General features: G+C 39.8%; 1 protein-coding gene across 2 annotated transcripts; it reads right to left on the bottom strand.

Annotated features, from left to right (window-relative positions):
- Positions 1 to 3,662: 3,662 nt before the first annotated feature.
- Positions 3,663 to 23,651, bottom strand: LOC135638525 (MDIS1-interacting receptor like kinase 2-like). Of its 2 annotated transcripts, none has more exons than XM_065151665.1 (2): positions 20,401 to 23,651; positions 3,663 to 4,236 (listed from the first exon to the last, which is right to left on the bottom strand). In XM_065151665.1, exons 1-2 carry the CDS (start codon positions 23,588 to 23,590, stop codon positions 3,878 to 3,880), a joined length of 3,549 nt encoding a protein of 1,182 aa, XP_065007737.1. In that variant the 5' UTR covers positions 23,591 to 23,651; the 3' UTR covers positions 3,663 to 3,877. The 2 variants fall into 2 exon arrangements, with proteins under 2 accessions (XP_065007737.1, XP_065007738.1); XM_065151666.1 differs by lacking the exon at positions 20,401 to 23,651 and adding an exon at positions 4,409 to 6,150 and having other exon boundaries at positions 3,680 to 4,236.
- Positions 23,652 to 23,864: the final 213 nt, after the last annotated feature.

The following is a 23,864-nucleotide window of genomic DNA, read 5'->3' as shown; positions in this document are numbered from 1 at the left end:
GTCTTTAATCTGGTCATATTTCCTATAGAGGAAGGGATAGAACCAGTCAAAAGGTTTGTTGAGAGTTGGAGATCAGTAATTTCAATTAAATTTCCAATCTCAAAAGGAATTAAACCAGACAATTGATTGCCGAAAAGGTAAAGAGTCTTTAATCTGGTCATGTTTCCTATAGAGGAAGGAATTGAACTTGTTAATAAGTTTTTTGAGAAGTAGAGATCGGTGACCTCAATGAGATAGGACCCGAGAGCTGATTTTGATGTAGAACTAAGAAACGGAGCTTTGTTAAATTTCCTAGACTAGGAGAGATTGAACCAGATAGGCTATTGACCCTAAGATCCAGATACATCAACTCGTGGAGCCTCCCTAACTTCTTAGGAATGACACCCATAAGCTTATTATTGTCCAGGTGCAAGGACACAAGACTGGTGAGGTTACTAACAGACGGAGGTATAGCACCAACCATTTGATCAAGAGATACGAGCCTGGAGAGAGCAGAGATGGCCGGAGGAATTACCCCACCGAACTGATTGTAAGAAAGATTGAGACGGAGGAGCGATCCCAAAGTCGAAAAGTCAAGAGCATCAAGTGCCCCTACCAAGCCCATGCTCGGCAGGTGTATCTCGATGATCGCCGAACACCCTCTACCTGTGACAGGGTAATTGCATGCAACTCCGATCCAATTGCAAGGACTAGAATTGAGGTTCCAAGATCTCAAGGATTGACGACTCCGAAGAGTGGCTTTCCAGTGAAGCAACGCCCTTCCTTGGGATCCGAGTGAAGCTTTGACAAGAGGAACACGGGGAAGCAATAGCAGCAGCAGCAGCAAAGTGGCACAAAACAAAGTTTTGTGAAGCTGAGATGCCATAAGTGCAGAATAGAGCAAGACAAGAAGGCGAATATGTTTAATTTAGGGAGAGGTAGAGGCAATATTGATCTTTTAGGGAGAGGTAGAGGCAAGATATTTTAGGTGTTTAGGAAGGTTTCTCTCATTGGTGGATCTAAAAATGATTGAAAGAAAATTTTTTCAAGTTTATATAAGAGAGTATGCAAGGAGAGTTTTACTTAAGTGGGGATAACTCGAGTTTTATAATTGATTTTATATATTATGAAGAATATAGTTTTCTCTATGAATATAAGTGGGATTTGTTGAACTATGTTTAATTTTGTATCAACTTTTTAGTACGTTATTTGATTATTGATCTTTATGATAATTTTTTTGGTATTTCATTTTGTTCTCTCCGCCCCAACATGATTAACAAATACTTGCAAGAGTTGATTCCTTTCCTCATACGACACTATTACACAACCAAACCACTTGTAAGGCATAACAATACATATAAATAATACCTAACAAGCCTCAAGAAAGAGGCCTAGGAAAAAAAAAAATCATATGTTCAATCATATTTTTATATTATATCGATAGTTATCATTGTCAAATCAACTATATCACTACTCGAGATTTACCATATCAACGATCGTTGTATTGAATTTGTCATATTGAGAGCCTCAACTATAAATTATAAGTTTTTTTCTCTTTTCTCACCCTTTAACCGTTCTATTTCAAGCTCATATTAACTTAAGCATCATAGGGATCCAATATTGATCTTTTCCTGCAAAAACCTGGGGAGCACTTCACTATTACTTTAAAGAGTTCCACCTTAACGCTTAAGCTCTACATATATAGCTTTGGGACATTGAGACCTTTGATCAGGTCACTCTACTTTCATATCGGGCTTGGACTTCATCGTGTTGTCAAAAACCTCATGCGCAATGACTAACTTTACAGAAAAACTTCTCATCCTTTCTTAATCCATATTTTTTTATAATTTACTGATGGATTATTCCACGTCAGCCCTATCGATCACTATATGTTACCCCATCAGCCATATCGATCAGCAAGACAAGAAGGCAAATATGTGTTTTTCTGTTACATGGTCCTTGAGCAAAGAGATAAGGTATCTATTAGGGGATGCACATTAATGAGTGCATCTCAATATTATTGACCAATTCTCTCACTGCATGAAAATTACGTTTTTTGTTTTTGTCATTGGCATGAAAATTATTAGGGGATACACATTAATGAGTACATCCAGCAGTATGCATGCCGCTTAGACTTTTCCTCTGCAACCATTGTTTTTGTCATTGGCATGAAAATTACGTTTTTTGTTCTCTTATTAAACGAATCATACAGCAATGTCACAAGTCCATGGAGAGGTCTACGGTACGGGAGATGATGTGGTGACTACTATGCCGTGGCCGTGTAATGTATGGTATTGTACTGTCCACTAAAATAGAAAAATACAGATGGAAAGATGATCAATGTTCGGTGGATCTCTGGTCGTGTTAGACGTGCCACTCTTTTCATGTTAATTCTTTTTAGAGTAACTTTTTTTTCATTGTGTAAATTACAAAACGTTGTTATATTAGCAATCAAGAGGATACGTAAAAGAGGAAGAAAGATATTTTACACAGGAATTTGATGGTTTTGTATTTTGTTATATCAGTAATTAGAGAGGACTTATCATGACATGGAGCTATCGTTGGACTATGCCTCACATACATTATGCTAGGGCCTGATCTGGGTTATGTTGGGTCTTGACGAGGACGTCAAACTTTTGAGTGAAGAATATACTACTATCAACTTCAGCTTAGTCTCATATTGAAAGTGGATAAGATTAAGATTGACTTATAAGAGTCTGATAAGTATATTATTGTCAACTTCAGATTAAATATTTTGGTCAGTGATTTAGATCAAACGAAGTCGATAGACTTAATTAACCGCACGGGTCATGACAGAGGACGACATCAATGTTGAATTATATGCTTGCCCTTTCATCGTTAATTTTTCCTTCTTTTTCTATATAAAAAACTAATAACTCAATAAATCGATTACAAATGTTTTCCTTTCGAGGAGAGATTAAAAACTTACAAAGATCGCTATGATAATTTTGTTTCCACAAAAAGATGATGTGTTGAATGCTCCGTGTCATGCACGTTGCATGGTATCGTACCAAAGTAGAAAAGGCTGGTGTGGAGAGATCAATGTTCGGTGGATCCCTTTGTCGTGTTTGACGTGCTCCACAGTAATTCTCCTCAGAGTGGCTTCGTCAAACAAGTGGCTATATAAAGGACGCAGAGAGATATTTTACACACGAACTTTTGGTGGTGATGTATTTTGCCGGATCAGCAATTAAGTTGATAAATCATGGGAGAGAACAACTTGTATGTTGAATCATGCTCTTCCGTGGCTCGTAGTTTTTTTTTCTTGTTTTTCCAAAGAAAGGAAAAAACTAATAACTCAACAAATCAAGTACAAAAAATTTCTCTTTCTTTTGGGGATTAAAAACTCACCTAATTTGTATACCTCAAGTTAATCATATTAATTCATATACCTCAAGTCAAGTCAAGTCAATCCTGCCATATGACAATATAAGCTTGTATCATCTTCTCGGAATCGACGATATACCATTTAAGTTGGGTCATACATTGTAATCGTCTGCTTTGGACTTATGTACACGCGAGCAAAACAAAAAGATAAATATTGTCTCTCTTATACGAATTTGATGGTCGCATATAGATCATGTATCGATAATAATTGATCGATAATATTTTTCTTATCAAATTAAAAAAATTAGACTATAATCAATTAACATTTTATGATTAACACATCCAAAATTGTCGATCTCAACAACTTTATTATAGACACCTCATCACAACTTCAAGATCCTGTTTCCAATTAGGCTTCTACCACTTGCCTCTAAACGACACTACTACACAACCAAAGGGTCCGAACCACCTACACGGCATAACAGTACATACAAATAATACCCTGCGAGCCTCAACAAAGAAGGCAACAACAAAGGAGACATGTGTTCGATCATATGTCTGCATTCATCAAGTCGGAAAGCCTCAGCGCATCAAGAGATCCACAGCCCTGTGGTGTCTTGACAGAACATATGTTTTCATAGACTTGCTTCATCGCTGGGCGCGATTCTGGGCTGTTGTTGGCACAACTTAGTGCCGCTGTTAAGACTGCAATTACTTCATCTGCAACTCGAGCCACAGGAAGTGATAGACGTTGGTCTAATGCATCTTTCACGAAGACATTGTTACCAGACGGAGACGACAGAATGGAGATGAGTTCTTCTCCATATTCTCCTACTAGCAACTCAAGCGTGACCACACCAAAGCTGTACACATCACATTTGGTGGTTACTCTCATTGTGTAAGCAAGCTCTGCAAACAGCAACAGCAAATAGAAGAAACTTCCAATTTATAAAGATATCCAAAATACATACGATTGTCAAATACTAAGTCTACGTATGCTTCGATATAGCAGTAAGTGAATAGGGGATGCAAAATTTAGGATCATTTGTCTTTGATGGATTAATCTGGGAGAGAAACTTACCTGGTGCTAGGTAACCCCGTGTGCCTGCAAGCATGGTCCAATTTGATGAATCCGGCTTCAGCAGTCGAGCAATTCCAAAGTCGGAAACACAAGCCTTGAATTCTGAATCAAGTAGAATGTTGTTGCTTGTGATATCCCGATGAACGATGGATGGTGTGCAGTCATGATGCATGTAGAACAGAGCACGAGCAACATCCTTCACGATGCTCACCCTCTTCACCCAGTCCAATTCAGCTGCAGTTTCGCTTCGGAGAACAGATCCCAGACTTCCTCTCTCCATGTACTCGTACACCAGAAATTTGTGTCGAGGAGAGGAGCAGAACCCGTAAAGCTTGACGATATTGCGATGTCGAATTTGAGTAAGAGTTTGTATCTCATTTTGAAAGGGTTGCTCGTCGAATGTACCTTCAGTGTCTGGTAGGTGAATCTTCTTCACCGCTAGCAGCTCCCCACTTGCTAACTCTACTCTGTAGACTCTGCCATATGCACCACTTCCGATACAGTATTTGGCATCGAAATCTTCGGTGGCTTCGATGATGTCCTTGTATACATCTCTTCCATCAAAATTCAATATAGAAAATGCACCTTCTTTGTTGTGATTATCATCGACAGGTACTGGCGGGTTCTTTCTCTTGTGGAATCGTAAAGCAGCTGCATTGAATATAAACAAGAGAAGGAAGAAGACGACGGAAGCGATGATGGCTATTACAACCACTTTGTGGCGCTTGCTTCGGTCATCTTTTGTTGGAGTACCGAGTGTAACACACGGAGGCAATCCTCGAACAACTCCACACAGATCATTGTTATGGGCAAACCACTCTGCCGGGGCTCTTCGGAAAGCTGGGCTATCAGGAACAGGGCCGTCCAGTTCATTGTAGGATACATCTACGGTAGACAAGCTCATCATATACGTTAGCGAAGATGGAAGATGACCAGACAAGGAATTATGCGATAGATTCAGGCTTTGCAGCATCACCAATTTGCTGAGTTGGGATGGAATCTCCCCTGTTAGTGAGTTGTGGCTGACGTCAAATGTGTCTTGAAGGTCCACCAGATTACCAATGGCCAAAGGAATGGTTCCACGGAAGTTGTTGTTGTTAAGCTTCAACGATCGGAGTTTCATGCAGTTGCCTAATTGATCTGGGATTCTTCCTGCCAAGTTGTTGGATGAGAGATCAAGCAGTTCAAGATCGGACAGCATTCCAAACTCCGAAGGCACCTGGCCGACGAGTTGGTTGTTGCCCAAGCTCAGATTGTAGAGAAGGGTTAAGCTGCCGAAGCTCTTTGGGATCTCGCCTTGTAGGTAGTTGGAAGAGAGGTCCAGATCTTGCAGTTTCGTCAACTGCCCAAACTCGGTGGGTATGACTCCGGTGATGTTGTTATTTGAGATTCTCAGGCGCGTCAGATTGTGCCATCTTGCCCAGTCTGGTGGGAGTGTACCGGAGAGTAGATTGAAGCTCAAATCCATATAATAAAGATGGGGATACATTCCAAGACATTGAGATACATCTCCGGTGAGTTGGTTGTGTTCAAGACGAACCCTTTCTAGTGTGGTACAGTTTTTCAAGGTCGTGGGAATGGGACCTTGGAAGTTGTTCATGCTAAGAATGAAGTATTGTAGGGCTCCACTTTTGCATATGTCTGAGGGTAAATAACCGACGAAGTTATTATTTGACAGCACTAGGTATGTCAGTCCAGTAATGTTGTTGATCTCCACAGGCAAAGGTCCAGACAACTGATTATCTAATATACCTAGTTTTTTGAGTTTGGTTATGTTTCCTATAAAAGAAGGGATGGGACCTGACAATTGATTTTTTAAGAGTGCCAGATCAGTAACTTCAATTAGATTCCAAATCTCAATAGGAATAAAACCAGATAATTGATTATCCTGAAGGTAAAGAATGTTTAATTTGGTCATATTTCCTATAGAGGAAGGAATGAGACCAGTTCAAAGGTTTTTTGAGAGTAGGAGATCAGTAACTTTAATTAGATTTCCAATCTCAAGAGGAATAAAACCAGACAATTGATTACCCGAAAGATAAAGACTTTCTAATTTGGTCATGTTAACTATAGAGGAAGGAATTGAACCGATTAATAGGTTTTCCGAGAAGTCAAGATCGATAATCTCAATAAGGTTTCCAATCTCGAAAGGGATAGGACCTGAGAGCTGATTTCTTGATAGCGAAAATAATTGTAGCTTGCTTAGGTTTCCAAAAGAAGAGAGAACTCCACCTGTTAGGTTATTATCGGCGATTGATAGGTAAATGAGATTAACTAGATTTTTCAATTCTCGAGGGATGACTCCAATCAATCGATTTTGGTAGAGATCCAAGTGGTAGAGTTTTGTTAAATTTCCTAAACTAGATGGGATTGATCCAGATAGCCTATTAGCTCCAATCTCCAGATACATCAATTCGTGGAGCCTCCCTAACTCCTTAGGAATGACACCCACAAGCTTATTATCTTCCAAGTGCAAGGACACAAGGCCGGTGAGGTTGCTAAGAGATAGAGGTATAGCACCAACCATTTGATTCTGGCTAAGACTCAAGAATCGAAGCTCTTTCATGGAGCCCATCCCAACTGGGATTTTGCTTGTGAACTGATTGCTAGTGAGATCAAGAGATACAAGCCTGGAGAGAGCCGAGATGGTCGGAGGAATTGCCCCACCAAGCTGATTGTAAGAGAGATTGAGATGGAGGAGCGATCCCAATGCCGAGAAGTCAAGAGCATCAAGTGGCCCTGCCAAGCCCATTCTCGGCAGGGATATCTCGGTGATCACCGAACGCCCTCTACCTGTGACGGGGTAATTGCATGTAACTCCGGTCCAATTGCACTGACTAGAATTGAGATTCCAAGATCTTAGGGATTGAGGACTCCTAAGAGTGGCTTTCCAATGGAGCAACGCCCTCCCTTGGGATCCGAGTGAAGCTTTGACAAGAAGAGCACGGGGAAGCAAGAGCAGTAGCAGCAACAAAGTTTTGTGAAGCTGAGATGCCATACAGCATGACAAGAAGGCAAAATTCTCTCACTGAGTGCATCTCAATATGATTGACCAATTCTCTCACTGCATGCATGCTTCGGTCACCAGAATTCCACAACTACGACTCAAAATTCCATTGGTCATGACAGCTATGCATGCCGCTTAAGACTTTTTCTCTGCTACCATTTTTTATCTTTGGCATGCAAATTACTTTTTTTTGTACTCTTATCAAACTAATCTTACAGCGATGTCATAAGTTTACCGAAAAGTCTACGAGACAAGAGATGATATGGTGATTACTATACCGTGTAATGTATGGTATCGTACTGTCTACTAAAATAGGAAAATATAGATGGAGAGATCAATCGTGTGATGGATCTCAAGTCGTGTCAGACGTGCCACTCTTTACACATTAATTCTCTTTAGAGTAGCTTTTTTTTCATTGTGTAAAACATAAAACGTTGCTATATTAGCAATCGAGAGGATACGTAAGAGAGGAAAAAATATATTTTAGATAAGAATTTTGATAGTTTTGTATTTTACTATATCAGCAATTAAGTTGATAAGCCATGAGAGGACGACATCTATGTTAATTATATGCGTCCCCTTTGATCACCAATTTTTCTTTCTTTTTCTAAAGAAAAAAATTAATAATTCAACAAATCGAGTACAAATATTTCCAAAAAAGATATTGTGAGACCAATATATATATATATATATATATATATATATATATATATATATATATATATATATATATATATATCACATGATTATACCTCCCAGGTTAAGTCAACTCAACCATATCAACTTGGATGAATTTTTTAAGAAGGTTGCTCAGTGAATTGTGAGAAGAAGATAAGGATTCATAAGCAATGTCCAAATTATAATAAAGATATATTATTTTTAGATTATATTAATTTTGTCCAAATATGAGTAGTAACGAATGAGATTGTCAAGACGAGCTATGATTTCAATCGAACCTATATTTGTTTTATGGTCAAATTATTAGATAATATTATAGATATATCGATATTATCTTGTTGGAATCAGAACCATGGCGTTGGAGCATACCTTGCGAATCTCGTCCACCCTAGTCAAATAAGCAAGTTGTAGGGAAACAAAAACAAATGTCACCTAACTATTGTTCGGTGACTTTGCATGAGCCATCTGACACACCCACATTGATTTGTCACAATTAAGCTAGCTAGCTTTGATATGAGAAGCCTAAGTTAAAAATAAAGAATCAGTACAAATGATGTTTTAAGGCTATTTTTTTATGATCAAGACATCCAAAATTCTGGATCGCAAGAACTTTACTATAAAGTCTCATCACAACTTCAAATATTATAATTTCTGATTTATTAGGATTGATAAGTATTTTAAAAAAATTATAATTATATTTAAATTAATTTGAGGAGTTCTAATTAAATTAAAAATCTTTGTGAATTAAAATTTATTTATATAAATACACATTAAGTTTCAGGGTTATGATAAACGAGAGATATAGAGACAAGACACTTTTGGGTGTTTGACTATGATCTGGACAGAGATTAAACATTGATATATATTAGTTATCTAAGCTATGTTACAATGATGTCCTTCCATATGTCTCTTCCAACAAAATTCAATGTACAGAATGGCACCTCCTTTGATGTGATTATTATCAACAGGTAAATAGTCATGAATATAAACAAGAGATGGAAGAAGACCATAGAAACAATGATTGCTACTATTATAATAATTTTATGGCTCTTGCGTCGTTTATAATAATAAGTCTGACAATCTAACACTTCAAAGAAGAACGAAGAATATAGAGATACATTATCATTTTATCTGGAATCTCGTAGCAAGTTGAGCTATAGCAATGAAATATTCCGGAACAGATTGAACAACTTAAGAATATCTTCACCAAGTCACTTCCAATTCAAAAACATGTTTATTTCATATCGTAAATCAGTATATGTAATTATGAATCAAAGAAGAGTGTTGAGAATTGATTCATAGTAGTTATCTGAGTAGTTATTATGTTCTGGATAGTTTTAAATATGTTTTAAAAAATGATCCATGATCTAGAAGTTACAAGATAATTCCTACATCTAACTCAATCATGTGTGATATGATCAAATAAGGTAATTATCACTAAGTCCTATAAATAGGATCATAGTTTAATGAAACAAGATAGAAGAAGTATATACTTTGGAATATTATTCTACGTCAATCCTCTTGTTTAAATATTACATCGGTTTTCTTGATCGAAATAATTTTTTTTAATTGTATCCTAATATTCTGTTTTTATCATTTTCTTACACCTTCATCCCAATAAAGTCGTTTTTAATCGCAACAGGATCGTCCCCAAAAGGATTCTGTTTTTATTGTTTTTATCTTTTGATGTCGTTTCCTTTGACATCAAAAGAGATGAGCTCAGAGAGAGTGAAGATGGTGGGAGGGATCTGCCCGCTGAGCCTTGTGAACGTGAGATTGAGGCCGGTCAGTGATGCAAGGCGGAGAAGTTGAGAGTGTGGAGTGGCCCATCCAAACCCATGCTCGGCAGATTAACCTCGGTGATCACCCTGTGACGCCGGAGGCTGCAGGTTATGCCTCTCCAGCTGCTTGGGCTGGTGCTGAGGTTCAAATATCGAAGTGATTGTCGGCTTCTGAGGCTGGCTTTCCATTGAAGGAGCACTCGACCTTGCGATGCAAGCGAAGACGATGCCAGCTTCGGAGAAACTGAGAAGACAAGCAAGAGAAGAAGAAGGCGGTGGAGAGATTTCTGGGAGAAGAAAGATTCCATTGCTAGACACGCCAACTCTGTCACGCATATTCTTTTCCCTCTAATGTGGAACGATGAAACGAGCGAATAATGCATATTCTTTTCCCTTATCCTTTTCTCTTTGACGACATGATCATTTTATATTTGTAGTAAACAGGGAGTTGGTAGTTGCCAATAGCAGCGTAGTCTCGAGCCACTGAATCAGACAACCATTGCATTGCATCATACGAATGCTATTCCTCCCTATTGCTTTAAATATTACTCTAAGCAGCATAGGAATCCCATATGCTAAGCGGTGAGAATAGGAAGCTCATCGCTCTGATTCGTGGAAATGGTGTAGGAGATTTCATTTGATAATATTTAATGGATGCATGAGCTATTGATTACGTAACGAAATCACTAAAGCACACAACACATATAAATCTGCTGGTTGCTGCGAATGAATTCCTACTCATCGGTCGGCTCTCTGTCATGCCTCCGTAGCAGAGCCGTCATGTTGGGCAGGCACAAATCAGAATCCAATCCCTCAGCCTTCATTTAATAACCTACACAAATTCTCAAGAAAGTGTAAATACAAGCAAATCAGAATCCAATCATCCCTCAGCCTTCATTTAATAACCGACACAAATTCTCAAGAAAGTGTAAAGCATATAGTACAAGCAAATCAAATTTTCAAGCGTCCAAGATTTGCATAACAAGGCAAAGATTACCAACCGATGCTTTTATTAAACACGCTGCAGAATGAAACCAATATGCTTTTATTAAACTCTGCTCTCTAGACTCTGCCAATATGCACCACTTCCGATATAGAATTTGGCAACGAAATCTTCGGTGGCTTCGATGATGCCCTTTTATATGTCTCTTGCATCAAAATTCAACACAGAGAAATAAAAAGATATTATTATCAGCAGGTACTGTCTGCTTCTCTCTTCTGGAATCGCAAGGCAGCTCCGATGAATATAAGCAAGAGAAATAAAAAGAAGACGACGCAATGATAGCTAGTAACTCAACAAATTGAGTACAAATGTTTCCTTTTGTTGGAGATTAAAAACTTACTTGTAAAGATCATTATACCTCTCGGGTCAAAGTAACTCAACCATACCAACTTGATGAATTTTTCTAAAAGTTTGTTAAATATTCGTTGTGTGAGAAGGAGATAAGGATTCATATGCAAAGTCAAAATTGTAACAGAGACGTTAATTTTGGATTATATCAGCCCCCCTCAAATATGAGTGGTAATAAATAAGATTATAAGAATGAGCCACTATTTCAATCAGGCCCATATGTACCTAATGGTCGAACTATTACATAATATTATAAGCATGTCTATATCAACTTGTCAGGATCAGACCCATGGAATACGGTTTAAGTTGGATACATTGCAAATCTCATCCACCGTAGTCAATATAGCAAGTTGTGCAGGAACAAAAGCAAAAAGTTATTCAACTTTTGTTCCGTGACTTTGCATGAACCATCTGATACACCCCTTATTGATTTGTCATAATTAAGCTAGCTAGCTTGATATGAGAAGCCTACGTTAAAAATAAAACTTTAATACAAATTATGTTGGATAGAAATAGATGTCTTGGGACTATTTTTTTAATAATCAAGACATCAAAAATTATGGATCTCAAGAACTTTAAGATGGACATTAGCGAAGCCTTATCACAACTTCAAGATTATAATTTCTGACTTGTTAGGATTGATAATTATTTTTAAAAATCATAATTATATTAAATTGGTTGGAAGAATCCTAATTAAATTAAAAATCCTATATGAATTCGGATTTATTCATATAAATACACATCAATTTTTAGGGTTTTGATGAGAGGAAGAGGTAGAAGCAAGATACTTTCGATTCTCTCAAGGCAAAGGCAAAGGCAACACATTTTGGTGAGAGGGAGAGGTAAAGGCAACATATTTTGGGTGCTCCGATTCTCTCAAGTAGATATAAAGAGGGTTTAAAGAAGAATTCTTTAGGTTTATATGAGATAATGTGTAATGGGAGTTATGTGAGGATATTTCAAAATTTTATAATTAATCTCATATATCCTGAAAAATATAGTTTTCTCTATGGATATAAACGAGATTTGTTAAACTATGTTTAATCTTACATCAACTCCCTCTCTGATACAGTATTTGATTATTGATATATGTGGCATTTTTTTTGGTATTTTTTTAGTTTTCTCCCTCACCAACATGATTAACGAATATTTGTAAAGTTAATTATTTTCCTCGTACAATACTATTACATATCCAAACCACATATAAGGCATAACATCATGCAGAAACTTCGAGATGTAACTGAGATACCCTCGAGGTGAAAATATCATGCTCCCTCATATGACCTGCACAAAGACTGATGTCGGGAATGGGTTTCCTGACCTGGTCCCTTTGATGATTAAGTTAGTATCTCGAGTTGTGATAAACTTTTATACCAAATAATAAAAAGATTGAATATTTTGTAGGAAGGTAGCCTCTATTGATCTCTAATAGCCTCATTCTGAACTTTTACCTATATAGGCGATAAGAGAGAGGCAACCTTCAACTGACTATTTTGGACTCACACATTCACGTGGGTTGATAGAGAGGATAGGGTTTGTTTCCCCTATGCCAGTATGGTTATCATGTTGATGTCACATGTCAGATAATAGATCATTGATATTTTTCTTATGCATACTTTGGAAGCTCCCTTAGGAGAGACTTAAAGTGCGATGTTCGACTTATTCGATACATTGAGCTTACACTTCTTTAATTGGTTCTTTGAGGGGGTTGAGAGTATCTCACATGTATTGGTCATGAGGGGGTCAAAAATACCTAGGCTCTGTGCCTCGGGCAAGCCCCGAGTGAGTAGAGAGTGCTTGACCTCCTCATCTTGATTGGACCTCGACGGGATCAAGGGCACTCAACCTCAACACATTGGGCGAATGTCGAGGGAGTCAAGGATGCCCAATCTATGTGTCTCGGGCAAGCACCAAGGGGGTTAGGGGCACCCAACCTTCATGAGTCAAGCAAACCCAAGAGGGGTTAGACAAGCACTGAAGGGGTCAGGGGTGCCCAACATTCATGCATCGGGCAAGCATCGAGGAGGCCGGAGACACTTGACCTTTGTGCATTGAGCACACTCCTAAGGGGTTGAGGACACCTAACCCATGTGCCTCGGGTAAGCACTGAGGCGGTCGGGGGCACTTGAATTTCACACATTAGGCAAGCGCCAATGAGGTCGAGGATGCCCGACCTCTACACATTGAGGACACCCGAGAGGGGTCATGGATGCCTAACTTATATGCCTCAAGCGAGTATTGAGGGAGATCGAGGGCGCCCGACATGTGCATGCTATTGAAAAGGTTAAGCTTCCTGCATTCATCGGGTGTGTTTATGAAGGGGTTGGGTCTTCTCAACCTATGTCTTTCATGAGATCATAGTCGAGAGGGTCGAGTTTTTTCGGTATACATATCTCGGAGATAATTTTGAGGGGGTCAAGTCTTCCCGACCTATGCCTCTCAGGAGGCGATCGAGGGGGTCAGGCTCTCTCAACCTATGCACCTCAAACATATGTAATTTTTTTATATTACGATTTATAAACTTTAATAAAATTTATAAATCTTGAAGATATTAGGATGTTGAATTTGAGTTGACCATATTTTTTTTAATTTTACTGATGGATTATTTCATGTCAGCCCTACCGTTCACTATATGTCACCACATCAACCCCACATTCGTGTGGACCGAGAAACCTACATAGTAGCCAACTCAAGCGTGTAAAGCATTAGATATTTCCTTTCCATCTTCACCTTCAGAGAAAGCAATTCCCCATCTCACAGCTGTGGTATGCCAGCCAATTCTTATCTACTCGGCATGCTTCCAAAGCAAGGAGAAAATAGGAGATGGAACCTAGCATGCAGCACCCTCTAAAACTATATATTAAAAAGATTATTATATAAAATGACATACATACATGATAGTAACTCATGGATTCGAACATGAAATCTATTATCTATGTAATAATATACTAATCAATTTGAATATCTTAATAAAAACTATAACATAACTTCATAAGAAAATAGACCATTCAATTTAGATTACTTTCACCAAATTCTCAAGAAAATAATAAAGCTTTTAATATAGATAATTCCAACATTTCAAGCCCCACAAGTAGATGAAAACGATCAAAGACAAGTCCGTTGTGTTTATCGAATCTTTTTGTTTCGGAGAAAAACTAAACTTTACGTTTCAAGTAACGAAAGTAAAGTTTACTTTAAAGAACAGAATTATGTTAAATTAAGAAAAATATCTGCTTCTCGAACACTTCAGAACTTTTTTTTTTTAATTTATTGAATGTCGATTGAGATTCGGAACTATTTTTATGTCCATTTTAATTTAGCTTACAATTGTTCAATGATCAATTTTATGATTGTTACGGGAAGAAATTGTTGATGACCAGCCGAATGTGGCTCCTCATATGATTACTATCTGTGCTTGCCACCGTCGTCTCTTCTTGCAGTGAGGAAGCACATGCGGCAAACCTTTTAACTTTCCCACACAAGCCCTGTGTTGTGGGTAAACCACTCTACTGTAGCGTTTATTGAAAACTCGGGAATCAGGGACAGGTCCCTCCAGTTCATTGTATGATACATAAATGATCGATAAGCTGAATCATGTCACCTATTGAAGAAGGAAGATGTGCAGACAAATCGTTATACAATAGATTCAGACTTTGCAGCATAACCAATTTGCGAAATTGAGATGGTATATTTCCCCTGTTAGCGAGTTCTGGCTGTCGTCGAATATGTCCTGAAGGTCCACCAGATTGCCCAGTTCAAAGGGAATTGTTCCACTGAAATTGTTGTTGTTGAGCTTCAACGATTAGAGTTTCATGTAGTTGCCTAATTGATACGGGATTCTTCTTGTCTAGTTGTTGGGATCTCTTGTAGATAGTTGGAAGATAGGTCCAGATCTTGCAGCTCCGTAACTGTCCAAATTGGGGTGGTATCTTTAGAGCTAGCCGCAGGAAATTTACCAAAGGGTAATTTTGGTAACCCGACAAAGATAATAAAACAGAAAGAATAAAAGCGACAAGAACACCATATTTACGTGGTTCGGTCAATTAACCTTGACCTATATCCACGAACGAATGAGGAGCAAATCACTACTATAAAAGAGACTATTACAAATGCAGATGTTCCTAAACCATAAAATACCCGAAAATACTAAATAAGAAAAACCTTAACTATAAGCCCAAACTATTGAACTGAGTATAGACTTAAACCCAAAGCAAACACTTAGGTTTTTCTTGTGGTGCCACTTGTGGTGTTTTTGACTTTAAAGCCCAGGCCCTTATTTATAGTTCCAATAGGAGATAACAAGCTTGGTTTTCCCGATGTGGGACTATGGGACTTGTCAAACTAACAAATCTCCACCTTGGCATGTCCCAACAAAACTTGCTCCACTTTCTTCATAAAAGCCCTAACGGGCAATCACCAACAATGAACACCAACCAAGTCCAAGCACTGCTTGAACTTGTAAACTGGAAGAGGCTTCGTAAGCATATCAGTTGGATTATCCTTCGTATGAATTTTCTGAACAAGGACTTTTCCCTCAGCAATGGTATCCCATTTGCATCCAACAATTTTCTTACCCGAAAGGGGCTCAACAAGATCCCAAGTTCTATTCTGATGGAGAGATTCAATTTCTTCATTCATCGCGATCAACCACTTAGTGGAATTATCACAAGAAACTGCATCTGAGTAAGAAGTAGGCTCACCAACTTCACTTGTTTCTTCTGCAACAGACAAAGCATATGCAACCAAATTTGCATATCTTTGTGGTGGTCAAATATCTCTCCGTGGTCTATCCTTGGCTATGGAATATTGCTCTTCCTCTGGATCAACTTCATCAGTAGACTCGGGACCATCTACTAGCATTCTTTGAGTAGAAGAGTTCGACTAAAAAGAATCAGACCTACCAATCTCAAGCTCCACCTGCTTCTGCGCACTATTATTTGTACAACTAGTAGATTCCTCTTTAGAAGATAACATAGATAATTCATCAAAAGTAACATCTCTACTGATTACAAATTTTGGGGATTTGGGATCAGAACACCATAATATGTATCCTTTCACTCCGGAAGCATACCCAAGGAAAATGTATTTTTTAGCTCGAGGCTCTAATTTTTCTTCATTTATATGCATGTATGTTGTACACCCAAAAAATTTTAAATCAGAGTAATTAGTAGGAGTACCTGACCAAACTTCCTCCGGAGTTTTAAAGTTAAGTGCTACAGACGGAGCGCGAATGACAACGTAACAGGCCATATTAATCGCCTCTGTCCAAAAGTCCTTTATCAACCCTACATTTGAGATTATACACCTTGCTCTTTTCAAGAGTGTTCTGTTCATACGTTCGGCCACACCATTTTGCTAAGGCATCATCCTAACAGTGCGATACCGAATGATTTCTTTATTTTTATAAAATTCATTAAAGTCACCTTCACAAAACTCCATGCCATTATCTATTCGAAGCCGCTTAATCTGTTTACCTGTTTGCTTCTCAATCGAAGTCTTCTATTGTTTAAATGTTAGAAAAACATCATTTTTATGCTTAAAAAAATAAACCCAAACTTTTCTAAAATAATCATCAATGAAAGTTAACATATACCTGGCACCACCCTTAGACTGAATATGAGTTGGACCCCAAAGGTCTGAATAAATATAGTCAAGAGTACCTTTCGTTTTGTGAACTGCCGGAGAATTGAAGCTGACTCTTTTCTGCTTTTCAAAAACGCAGTGTTCACAAAAATCCAGTGGCCCAACACTTTGTCCGCAAAGTAGACCCCTTTTGCTCAATATACTCAAACCTTTTTCGCTCGTATGATTGCCCAAATGGAATTGTTCCATTTAATCTGTTGTTGGATATTCTTAAGCTCGTCAAGTTTGAACAACTTCCCCATTCCGGTGAAAGCATTCCAGATAACCTGTTGTAGCTCAAGTCAATATATCTCATATTAGGATAGACTCCAAAGTGATCGAAGAGGTCTCCGGTGAGGTTGTTCCTGTCCAATCGAACACGCACTAGGCTTGAACAGTTTCTCAAGCTCTCTGGTATCGGCCCGTGGAACTTGTTATAGGCTGCGGTGAAATGCTGAAGCTTTCCTCCTCTGCATACATCCGGTGGCAGATGCCCAGAGAGGTCATTGTATGCTAGTTTCAGAGAAACCAAGCTCGTAAGGTTTGGGACCGATCCGGAGAGGCTATTATTGATCACTGATAGTTCTTCTAGACTTCGATTTGCAAAAGATGGTGGGATGCAGCCGGAGATTTGGTTATTGCTGAGGTCTAATAGTATCAGAGAGGTCATGTTAGCTAAAGTAGAAGGGATGGGACCGGAGAGTTCATTATAAGAAAGGATCAGGTTCCTTAGTCTAGCTAGATTTCCCAGGGTGGAAGGGATGAAACCAGTCAATAGATTATGTGATAGATCTATGTCTCTCAGCTCGACAAGATTGCCTAATTCAGCAGGAATCGTGCCAGAGATGTGATTGTTGAAGAGATAAAGTGTGCTAAGCTTCGAAAGATTTCTTAGGGAGAGGGGGATGAAACCCAGTAAACTATTATGAGCAAGTACTAGATTTGTCATCTGGACAAGATTCCCTACTTCATGAGGAATGGACCCAGAGAGGTGATTACCCCAAAGATTCAACTTGATAAGCCTAGTCAAGTTACCCAAACTGGCAGGAATTGAAGCCGTGAGAGTATTATTGGAGATGCTCAAGACAAGAAGGTTTTGGAGATTTGCCAGCGTTGGAGGAGCGGATCCATATAAATGATTCAGAGAGAGATCCAACAAGGAGAGTTGAGTCAAATTTCCCAGGCTTTGAGGAATAGATCCCGTGAGAAAGTTGGCCGAGAGATCCAACTCTTGGAGATTCTGGAGATCCCCTATTTCTTCAGGAATGCTTCCTGAGAAGCCATTTCCAGACAGGATGAGGAAGACGAGGCTTGTCATGTTGCCTAACGAAAGAGGGATGGAGCCACTAATCTTATTTCCACTGAGATTTAAGGATCTCAGCTTTGTGAGAGAACTGATCCTGGCTGGGATCGTCCCCGTGATGTCGTTTCCTTGGACATCAAAAGAGATGAGCTCAGAGAGAGTGAAGAAGCTGGGAGGGATCTCCCCGCTGAGCCTGTTGAACATGAGATTGAGGCCGGTCAGTGATGGCAAGCCGGAGAAGTTGAGAGTGTGGAGTGGCCCATCCAAACCCATGCTCGGCAGGTTCACTTCGGTGATCTCCCTGTGACGCCGGAGGCTGCAGGTTATGCCAATCCAGCTGCATGGGCTGGTGCTGAGGTTCCAAGATCGGAGTGATTGTCGGCTTCGGAGGCTGGCTTTCCATTGGAGGAGCACTCGACCTTGCGATGCAAGCGTAGTCGATGCCGGCTTCGGATAAACTGAGAAGACAATCAAGAGAAGAAGAAGGCCGGGGAGAGATTTCTGGGTGAAGAAAGATTCCATTGCTCGAGACGCTAACTCCGTCACGCTCCTCTTCATCTCTAATGTCGAACGATGAAACGAATTAATAATGCATATTCTTTTCACTTATTCTTTTCTCTCTGACGAGATGATCAGTTTATATTTATGGTAAACGGGGAGTTGGTAGTTTCCAAGAGCAGCGGAGTCTCGAGCCACTGTATCAGACAACCATCGCATTCAATTGCATTGCATCATACGAACGCTATTCTTCCCTCCTATTGCTTTAAATATTACTCTAAGCAGCATAGCAATCCCATATGCTAAGCCGTGAGAATAGGAAGCTCAGTGCTCTGATTCGTGGAAATGGTGTAGGAGATTTCATTTGATAGTGTTTAATGGATGCATGAGCTATTGATTACGCAACGAAATCACTAAAGCACACAACACATACAAATCTGCGAATGAATTCCTACTCATCGGTCGGCCCTCTGTCATGGTGGGCAGGCACATATCAGAAACCAATCATCCCTCAGCCTTCATTTAATTGCCTTCACAAATTCTCAAGAAACATATAGTACAAGAAATTCAAACTTTTCAAGCGTCCAAGATTTACATAACAAGGCAAAGATTACCAACCAAGTCGAATATAATCTTAGAAAAGAGATCGATTGCCAACCGATGCTTTTATTAAACACGCTGCAGAATGAAACCACTAATAAAGAAAACCACACGGAAACAAAGTCTACCGATCCTGACCAAAAGAAGCATTGGGGCACAGAGGAGTGCATATAGATCATATCTCCACGCTCATCAAGTCAGAAAACTTCAATGCATCAATAGATCGGAGGCTTGGTGGGGGTGTTACCTCGGACACCTGTTTCATTTGATAGAAGATAGGGAACATATTAATGTATCGAAGCATTTTCATTTCTTCAATAAAGTTTCTTCAATAATTGTTCTTATCTTCTATTATTTTCATCATGGTATCAGAACAGTGAGAAAAGCAAAGTTTTGCTCTTATCTTTGGCCGGCAACCAACGTCGTTGAGAAAAGCGACGCTGCTGTAACCATATTCCTAAGAGGCTCCATGGTCAATCGTTGATCTCTCTTGCTTTTAAACCATGCTTATGCTTGTAAACCATTCTTTGTATCGATCCAAGATTAGTATCGCACCATCTTGTGGGGGCATGATACAAGATAAGATTTCCCCTATGAGGAAATCTCTCAAGCTCTCTGGTATCGGGGCACAGAGGAGTGCATATAAATCATATCTCCACACTCATCAAGTCGGAAACCTTCAATGCATCAATAGAACGGAGGCTTGGTGGGGGTGTTCTGACCACGCATAACTTCTCGGAGACCTGTTTCATTGTCGGGCGTGATTCAGGGCTGTTGTCCACGCTACGAAGAGCCAAGCTCAAAACTGCAACTACTTCATCCGCAACTTGACCCTCAGGAAAAGGTAGGCGTCGGTCCAATACGTCTTTCACAAAGCTATCGTTGATCGGTGAAGACGACAGAATGGAAATGAGCACTTCTCCATACTCTCCCATCAGTAACTCCAGCGTCACCACTCCGAAACTGTACACGTCGCATTGGGTGGTCACTCTCATTGTATATGCAAGCTCTGCAGACAGCAAGAGCCAATGATCAAACCGCCAATCCATAGATATCTCCTCCAAGATATAATTTGAATATGTTCACAATTGCAAGTATTCTTAATTTGCACAAACTACGAGATCTGAGAGAGAGAGAGAGAGAGAAACTCACCTGGTGCTAAGTAACCCCGTGTGCCTGCAAGCATGGTCCAATTTGATGAATCCGGATTCAGTAGTCGAGCAATTCCAAAGTCGGAAACACAAGCCTTGAATTCTGAATCAAGTAGAACGTTGTTGCTTGTGATATCCCGATGAACGATGGGCGGTGTGCAGTCATGATGCATGTAGGATAAAGCACAGGCGACATCCTTCACGATGCTCACCCTCTTCACCCAGTCCAATTCAGCTGCCGTCTCGCTTCGGAGGACAGATCCCAGACTTCCTCTCTCCATGTACTCGAACACCAGAAATTTGTGTCGAGGAGAGGAGCAGAACCCGTAAAGCTTGACGATATTGCGATGTCGAATTTGAGTAAGAGTTTGTATCTCAGTTTGAAAGGGTTGCTCGTCGCATGTACCTTCAGTGCCTGGTAGGTGAATCTTCTTCACCGCTAGCAGTTCCCCACTTGCTAACTCTGCCCTGTAGACACTGCCGTATGCACCGCTTCCGATACAGTATTTGGCATCGAAATCTTCGGTGGCTTCGATGATGCCCTTGTATACATCTCTTCCAACAAAATTCAATATACAGAATGCACCTTCTTTGATGTGATTATTATCAACAGGTACTGTATCTTTTTCTCTCTTGCGGAATGCTCCAATGAATATAAACAAGAGAAGGAAGAAGACCACAGAAGCAATGATGGCTACTATAACATTTTTGTGACGCTTTCTTCGGTCGTCTGTTGTTGGAGTACCGAGTGAAACACATGGAGGCAATCCTCGAACAACTCCACACAGATCATTGTTATGGGCAAACCACTCTGCCGGGGCTCTTCGGAAAGCTGGGCTATCAGGAACAGGGCCGTCCAGTTCATTGTAGGATACATCTACGGTAGACAAGCTCGTCATATACGCTAGCGAAGATGGAAGATGACCCGACAAGTAATTATGCGATAGATTCAGGCTTTGCAGCACCGCCAATTTGCTGAGTTGGGATGGAACCTCCCCTGTTAGTGAGTTGTGGCTGATGTCAAAGGTGTCTTGAAGGTACACCAGATTACCAATGGCCAAAGGAATGGTTCCACTGAAGTTGTTGTTGTTAAGCTTCAACAATCGGAGTTTCATGCAGTTGCCTAATTGATCTGGGAATCTTCCTGCCAAGTTGTTGGATGAGAGATCAAGCAGTTCAAGATTGGACAGCATTCCAAACTCCAGAGGGACATGGCCGACGAGTTGGTTGTTGCCCAAGCTCAGATTGTAGAGAAGGGTTAAGCTGCCGAAGCTCTTTGGGATCTCTCCTTGTAGGTAGTTGGAAGAGAGGTCCAGATCTTGCAGTTTCGTCAACTGCCCAAACTCGGTGGGTATGACTCCGGTGATGTTGTTATTTGAGATTCTCAGGCGCGTCAGATTGTGCCATCTTGCCCAGTCTGGTGGGAGTGTACCGGAGAGTAGATTGAAGCTCAAATCCATATAATAAAGATGGGGATACATTCCAAGACATTGAGATACATCTCCGGTGAGTTGGTTGTGTTCAAGACGGACCCTTACTAGTGTCGTACAATTTTTCAAGGTCGTGGGAATGGGACCTTGAAATTTGTTCATTTCAAGAATGAGATATTGTAGAACTCTACCTTTGCATATGTTTGGGGGTAAATAACCGGAGAAGCTATTATTTGACAGCACTAGGTATGTCAGTCCCGGAATGTTGTTGATCTCCGTAGGCAAAGGTCCAGACAACTGATTATTGAATACACCTAGTTTTATGAGTTTGATCATGTTTCCTATAGAGGAAGGGATGGGACCTGACAGTAGATTTTCGAAGAGTGTCATATCAGTAACTTCAGTTAGATTCCCAATCTGATGAGGAATAAAACCAGATAATTGATTATCAAAAAGGTAAAGAATATTTAATTTGATCATGTTTCCGATAGAGGAAGGGATGAGACCTGTCAAAAGATTTGTTGAGAGTACGAGATTAGTAACTTCAATTAGATTTCCAATCTCAAGAGGAATAAAATTAGACAAATGATTATCTGAAAGGTAAAGAATATTTAATTTGGTCATGTTTCCTATAGAGGAAGGGATGGGACCAGTTAAAAAATTTTTTGAGAGTGAGAGATTAGTAACTTCAATTAGATTTCCAATCTCAAGAGGAATAAAACCAGATAATTGATTATCCGAAAGGTCAAGTCTCTTTAATTTAGTCATGTTTCCAATAGAAAAAGGAATTGAATTGGTTAATAGGTTGTCTGAGAAGTTAAGATCGGTAACCTCAACTAGGTTTCCAATCTCAAAAGGGATAGGACTTGAGAGTTTATTTCTCTGTAGCCAAAAAAATTGCAGCTTGGTTAGGTTTCCAAAAGAAGAGATAACCACACCTGTTAGATTATTATCGGCAATTGATAGGTAAATGAGATTAATTAGATTTTTTAATTCTCGAGGGATTGCTCCGGTCAAATGATTTTGGTAGAGATCCAAGTGATAGAGCTTTGTCAAATTTCCTAAACTTGAAGGGATTAAACCAGATAGCCTATTAACCCCAATATCCAAATACATCAACTCATGGAGCCTCCCTAACTCCTTGGGAATGACACCCACAAGCTTATTATCTTTCAGGTGCAAAGACACAAGGCCGGTGAGGTTACTAAGAGATGGAGGTATAGCACCAACCATTTGATTTTGGCTAAGACTCAAGAATCGAAGCTCTTTCATAGAGCCCATCCCAACTGGGATTTTGCTTGTGAACTGATTGCTGGTGAGATCAAGAGATACGAGCCTGGAGAGAGCGGAGATGGCCGAAGGAATTGCCCCACCAAGCTGATTGTAGGAGAGATTGAGACGGAGGAGCGATCCCAAAGTCGAAAAGTCAAGAGCATCAAGTGGCCCTGCCAAGCTCATGCTCGGCAGGGATATCTCGGTGATCGCCAAACGCCCTCTACTTACGACGGGGTAATTGCAAGTAACTCCGGTCCAATTGCAAGGACTAGAATTGAGGTTCCAAGATCTCAGGGATTGACGACTCCGAAGAGTGGCTTTCCAATGGAGCAACACCCTCCCTTGGGATCCGAGTGAAGCTTTGACAAGAGGAACACGGGGAAGCAATAGCAGCAGCAGCAAAGTGGCACAAAGCAAAGTTTTGTGAAGCTGAGATGCCATAAGTGCAGAATACATGGTAGTTGAGCAACGAGATAAGGTATTCATAGGTGATACAGATCAATATTATTGGCCAATTCTCTCACTGCAAGCGTGCATCGGTCACTAGAATTCCACAACTTTTACTCGAAATTCCACTCTGACGATCATGACATCCTGTGGTATGCATGCCGCTTAGACTTTTCCTCTCCTACATTTTTTCTTGTCTTTGGCATGAAAATTATTATTATTTTACTCTTATTAAACGAATCATACAGTGATGTCACAAGTCCATGGAAAGGTCTACTGACCGGAGATGATGTGTTGAATACTATACAATGTT

The sequence above is a fragment of the Musa acuminata genome, chromosome BXJ3-5 (genome assembly GCF_036884655.1).
Source record: "Musa acuminata AAA Group cultivar baxijiao chromosome BXJ3-5, Cavendish_Baxijiao_AAA, whole genome shotgun sequence".
In the NCBI taxonomy this organism is placed as follows: domain Eukaryota; kingdom Viridiplantae; phylum Streptophyta; class Magnoliopsida; order Zingiberales; family Musaceae; genus Musa; species Musa acuminata.
The sequence above is the reverse complement of the archived record's forward strand: the minus strand, read 5'-3'. Positions and strand labels throughout refer to the sequence as shown.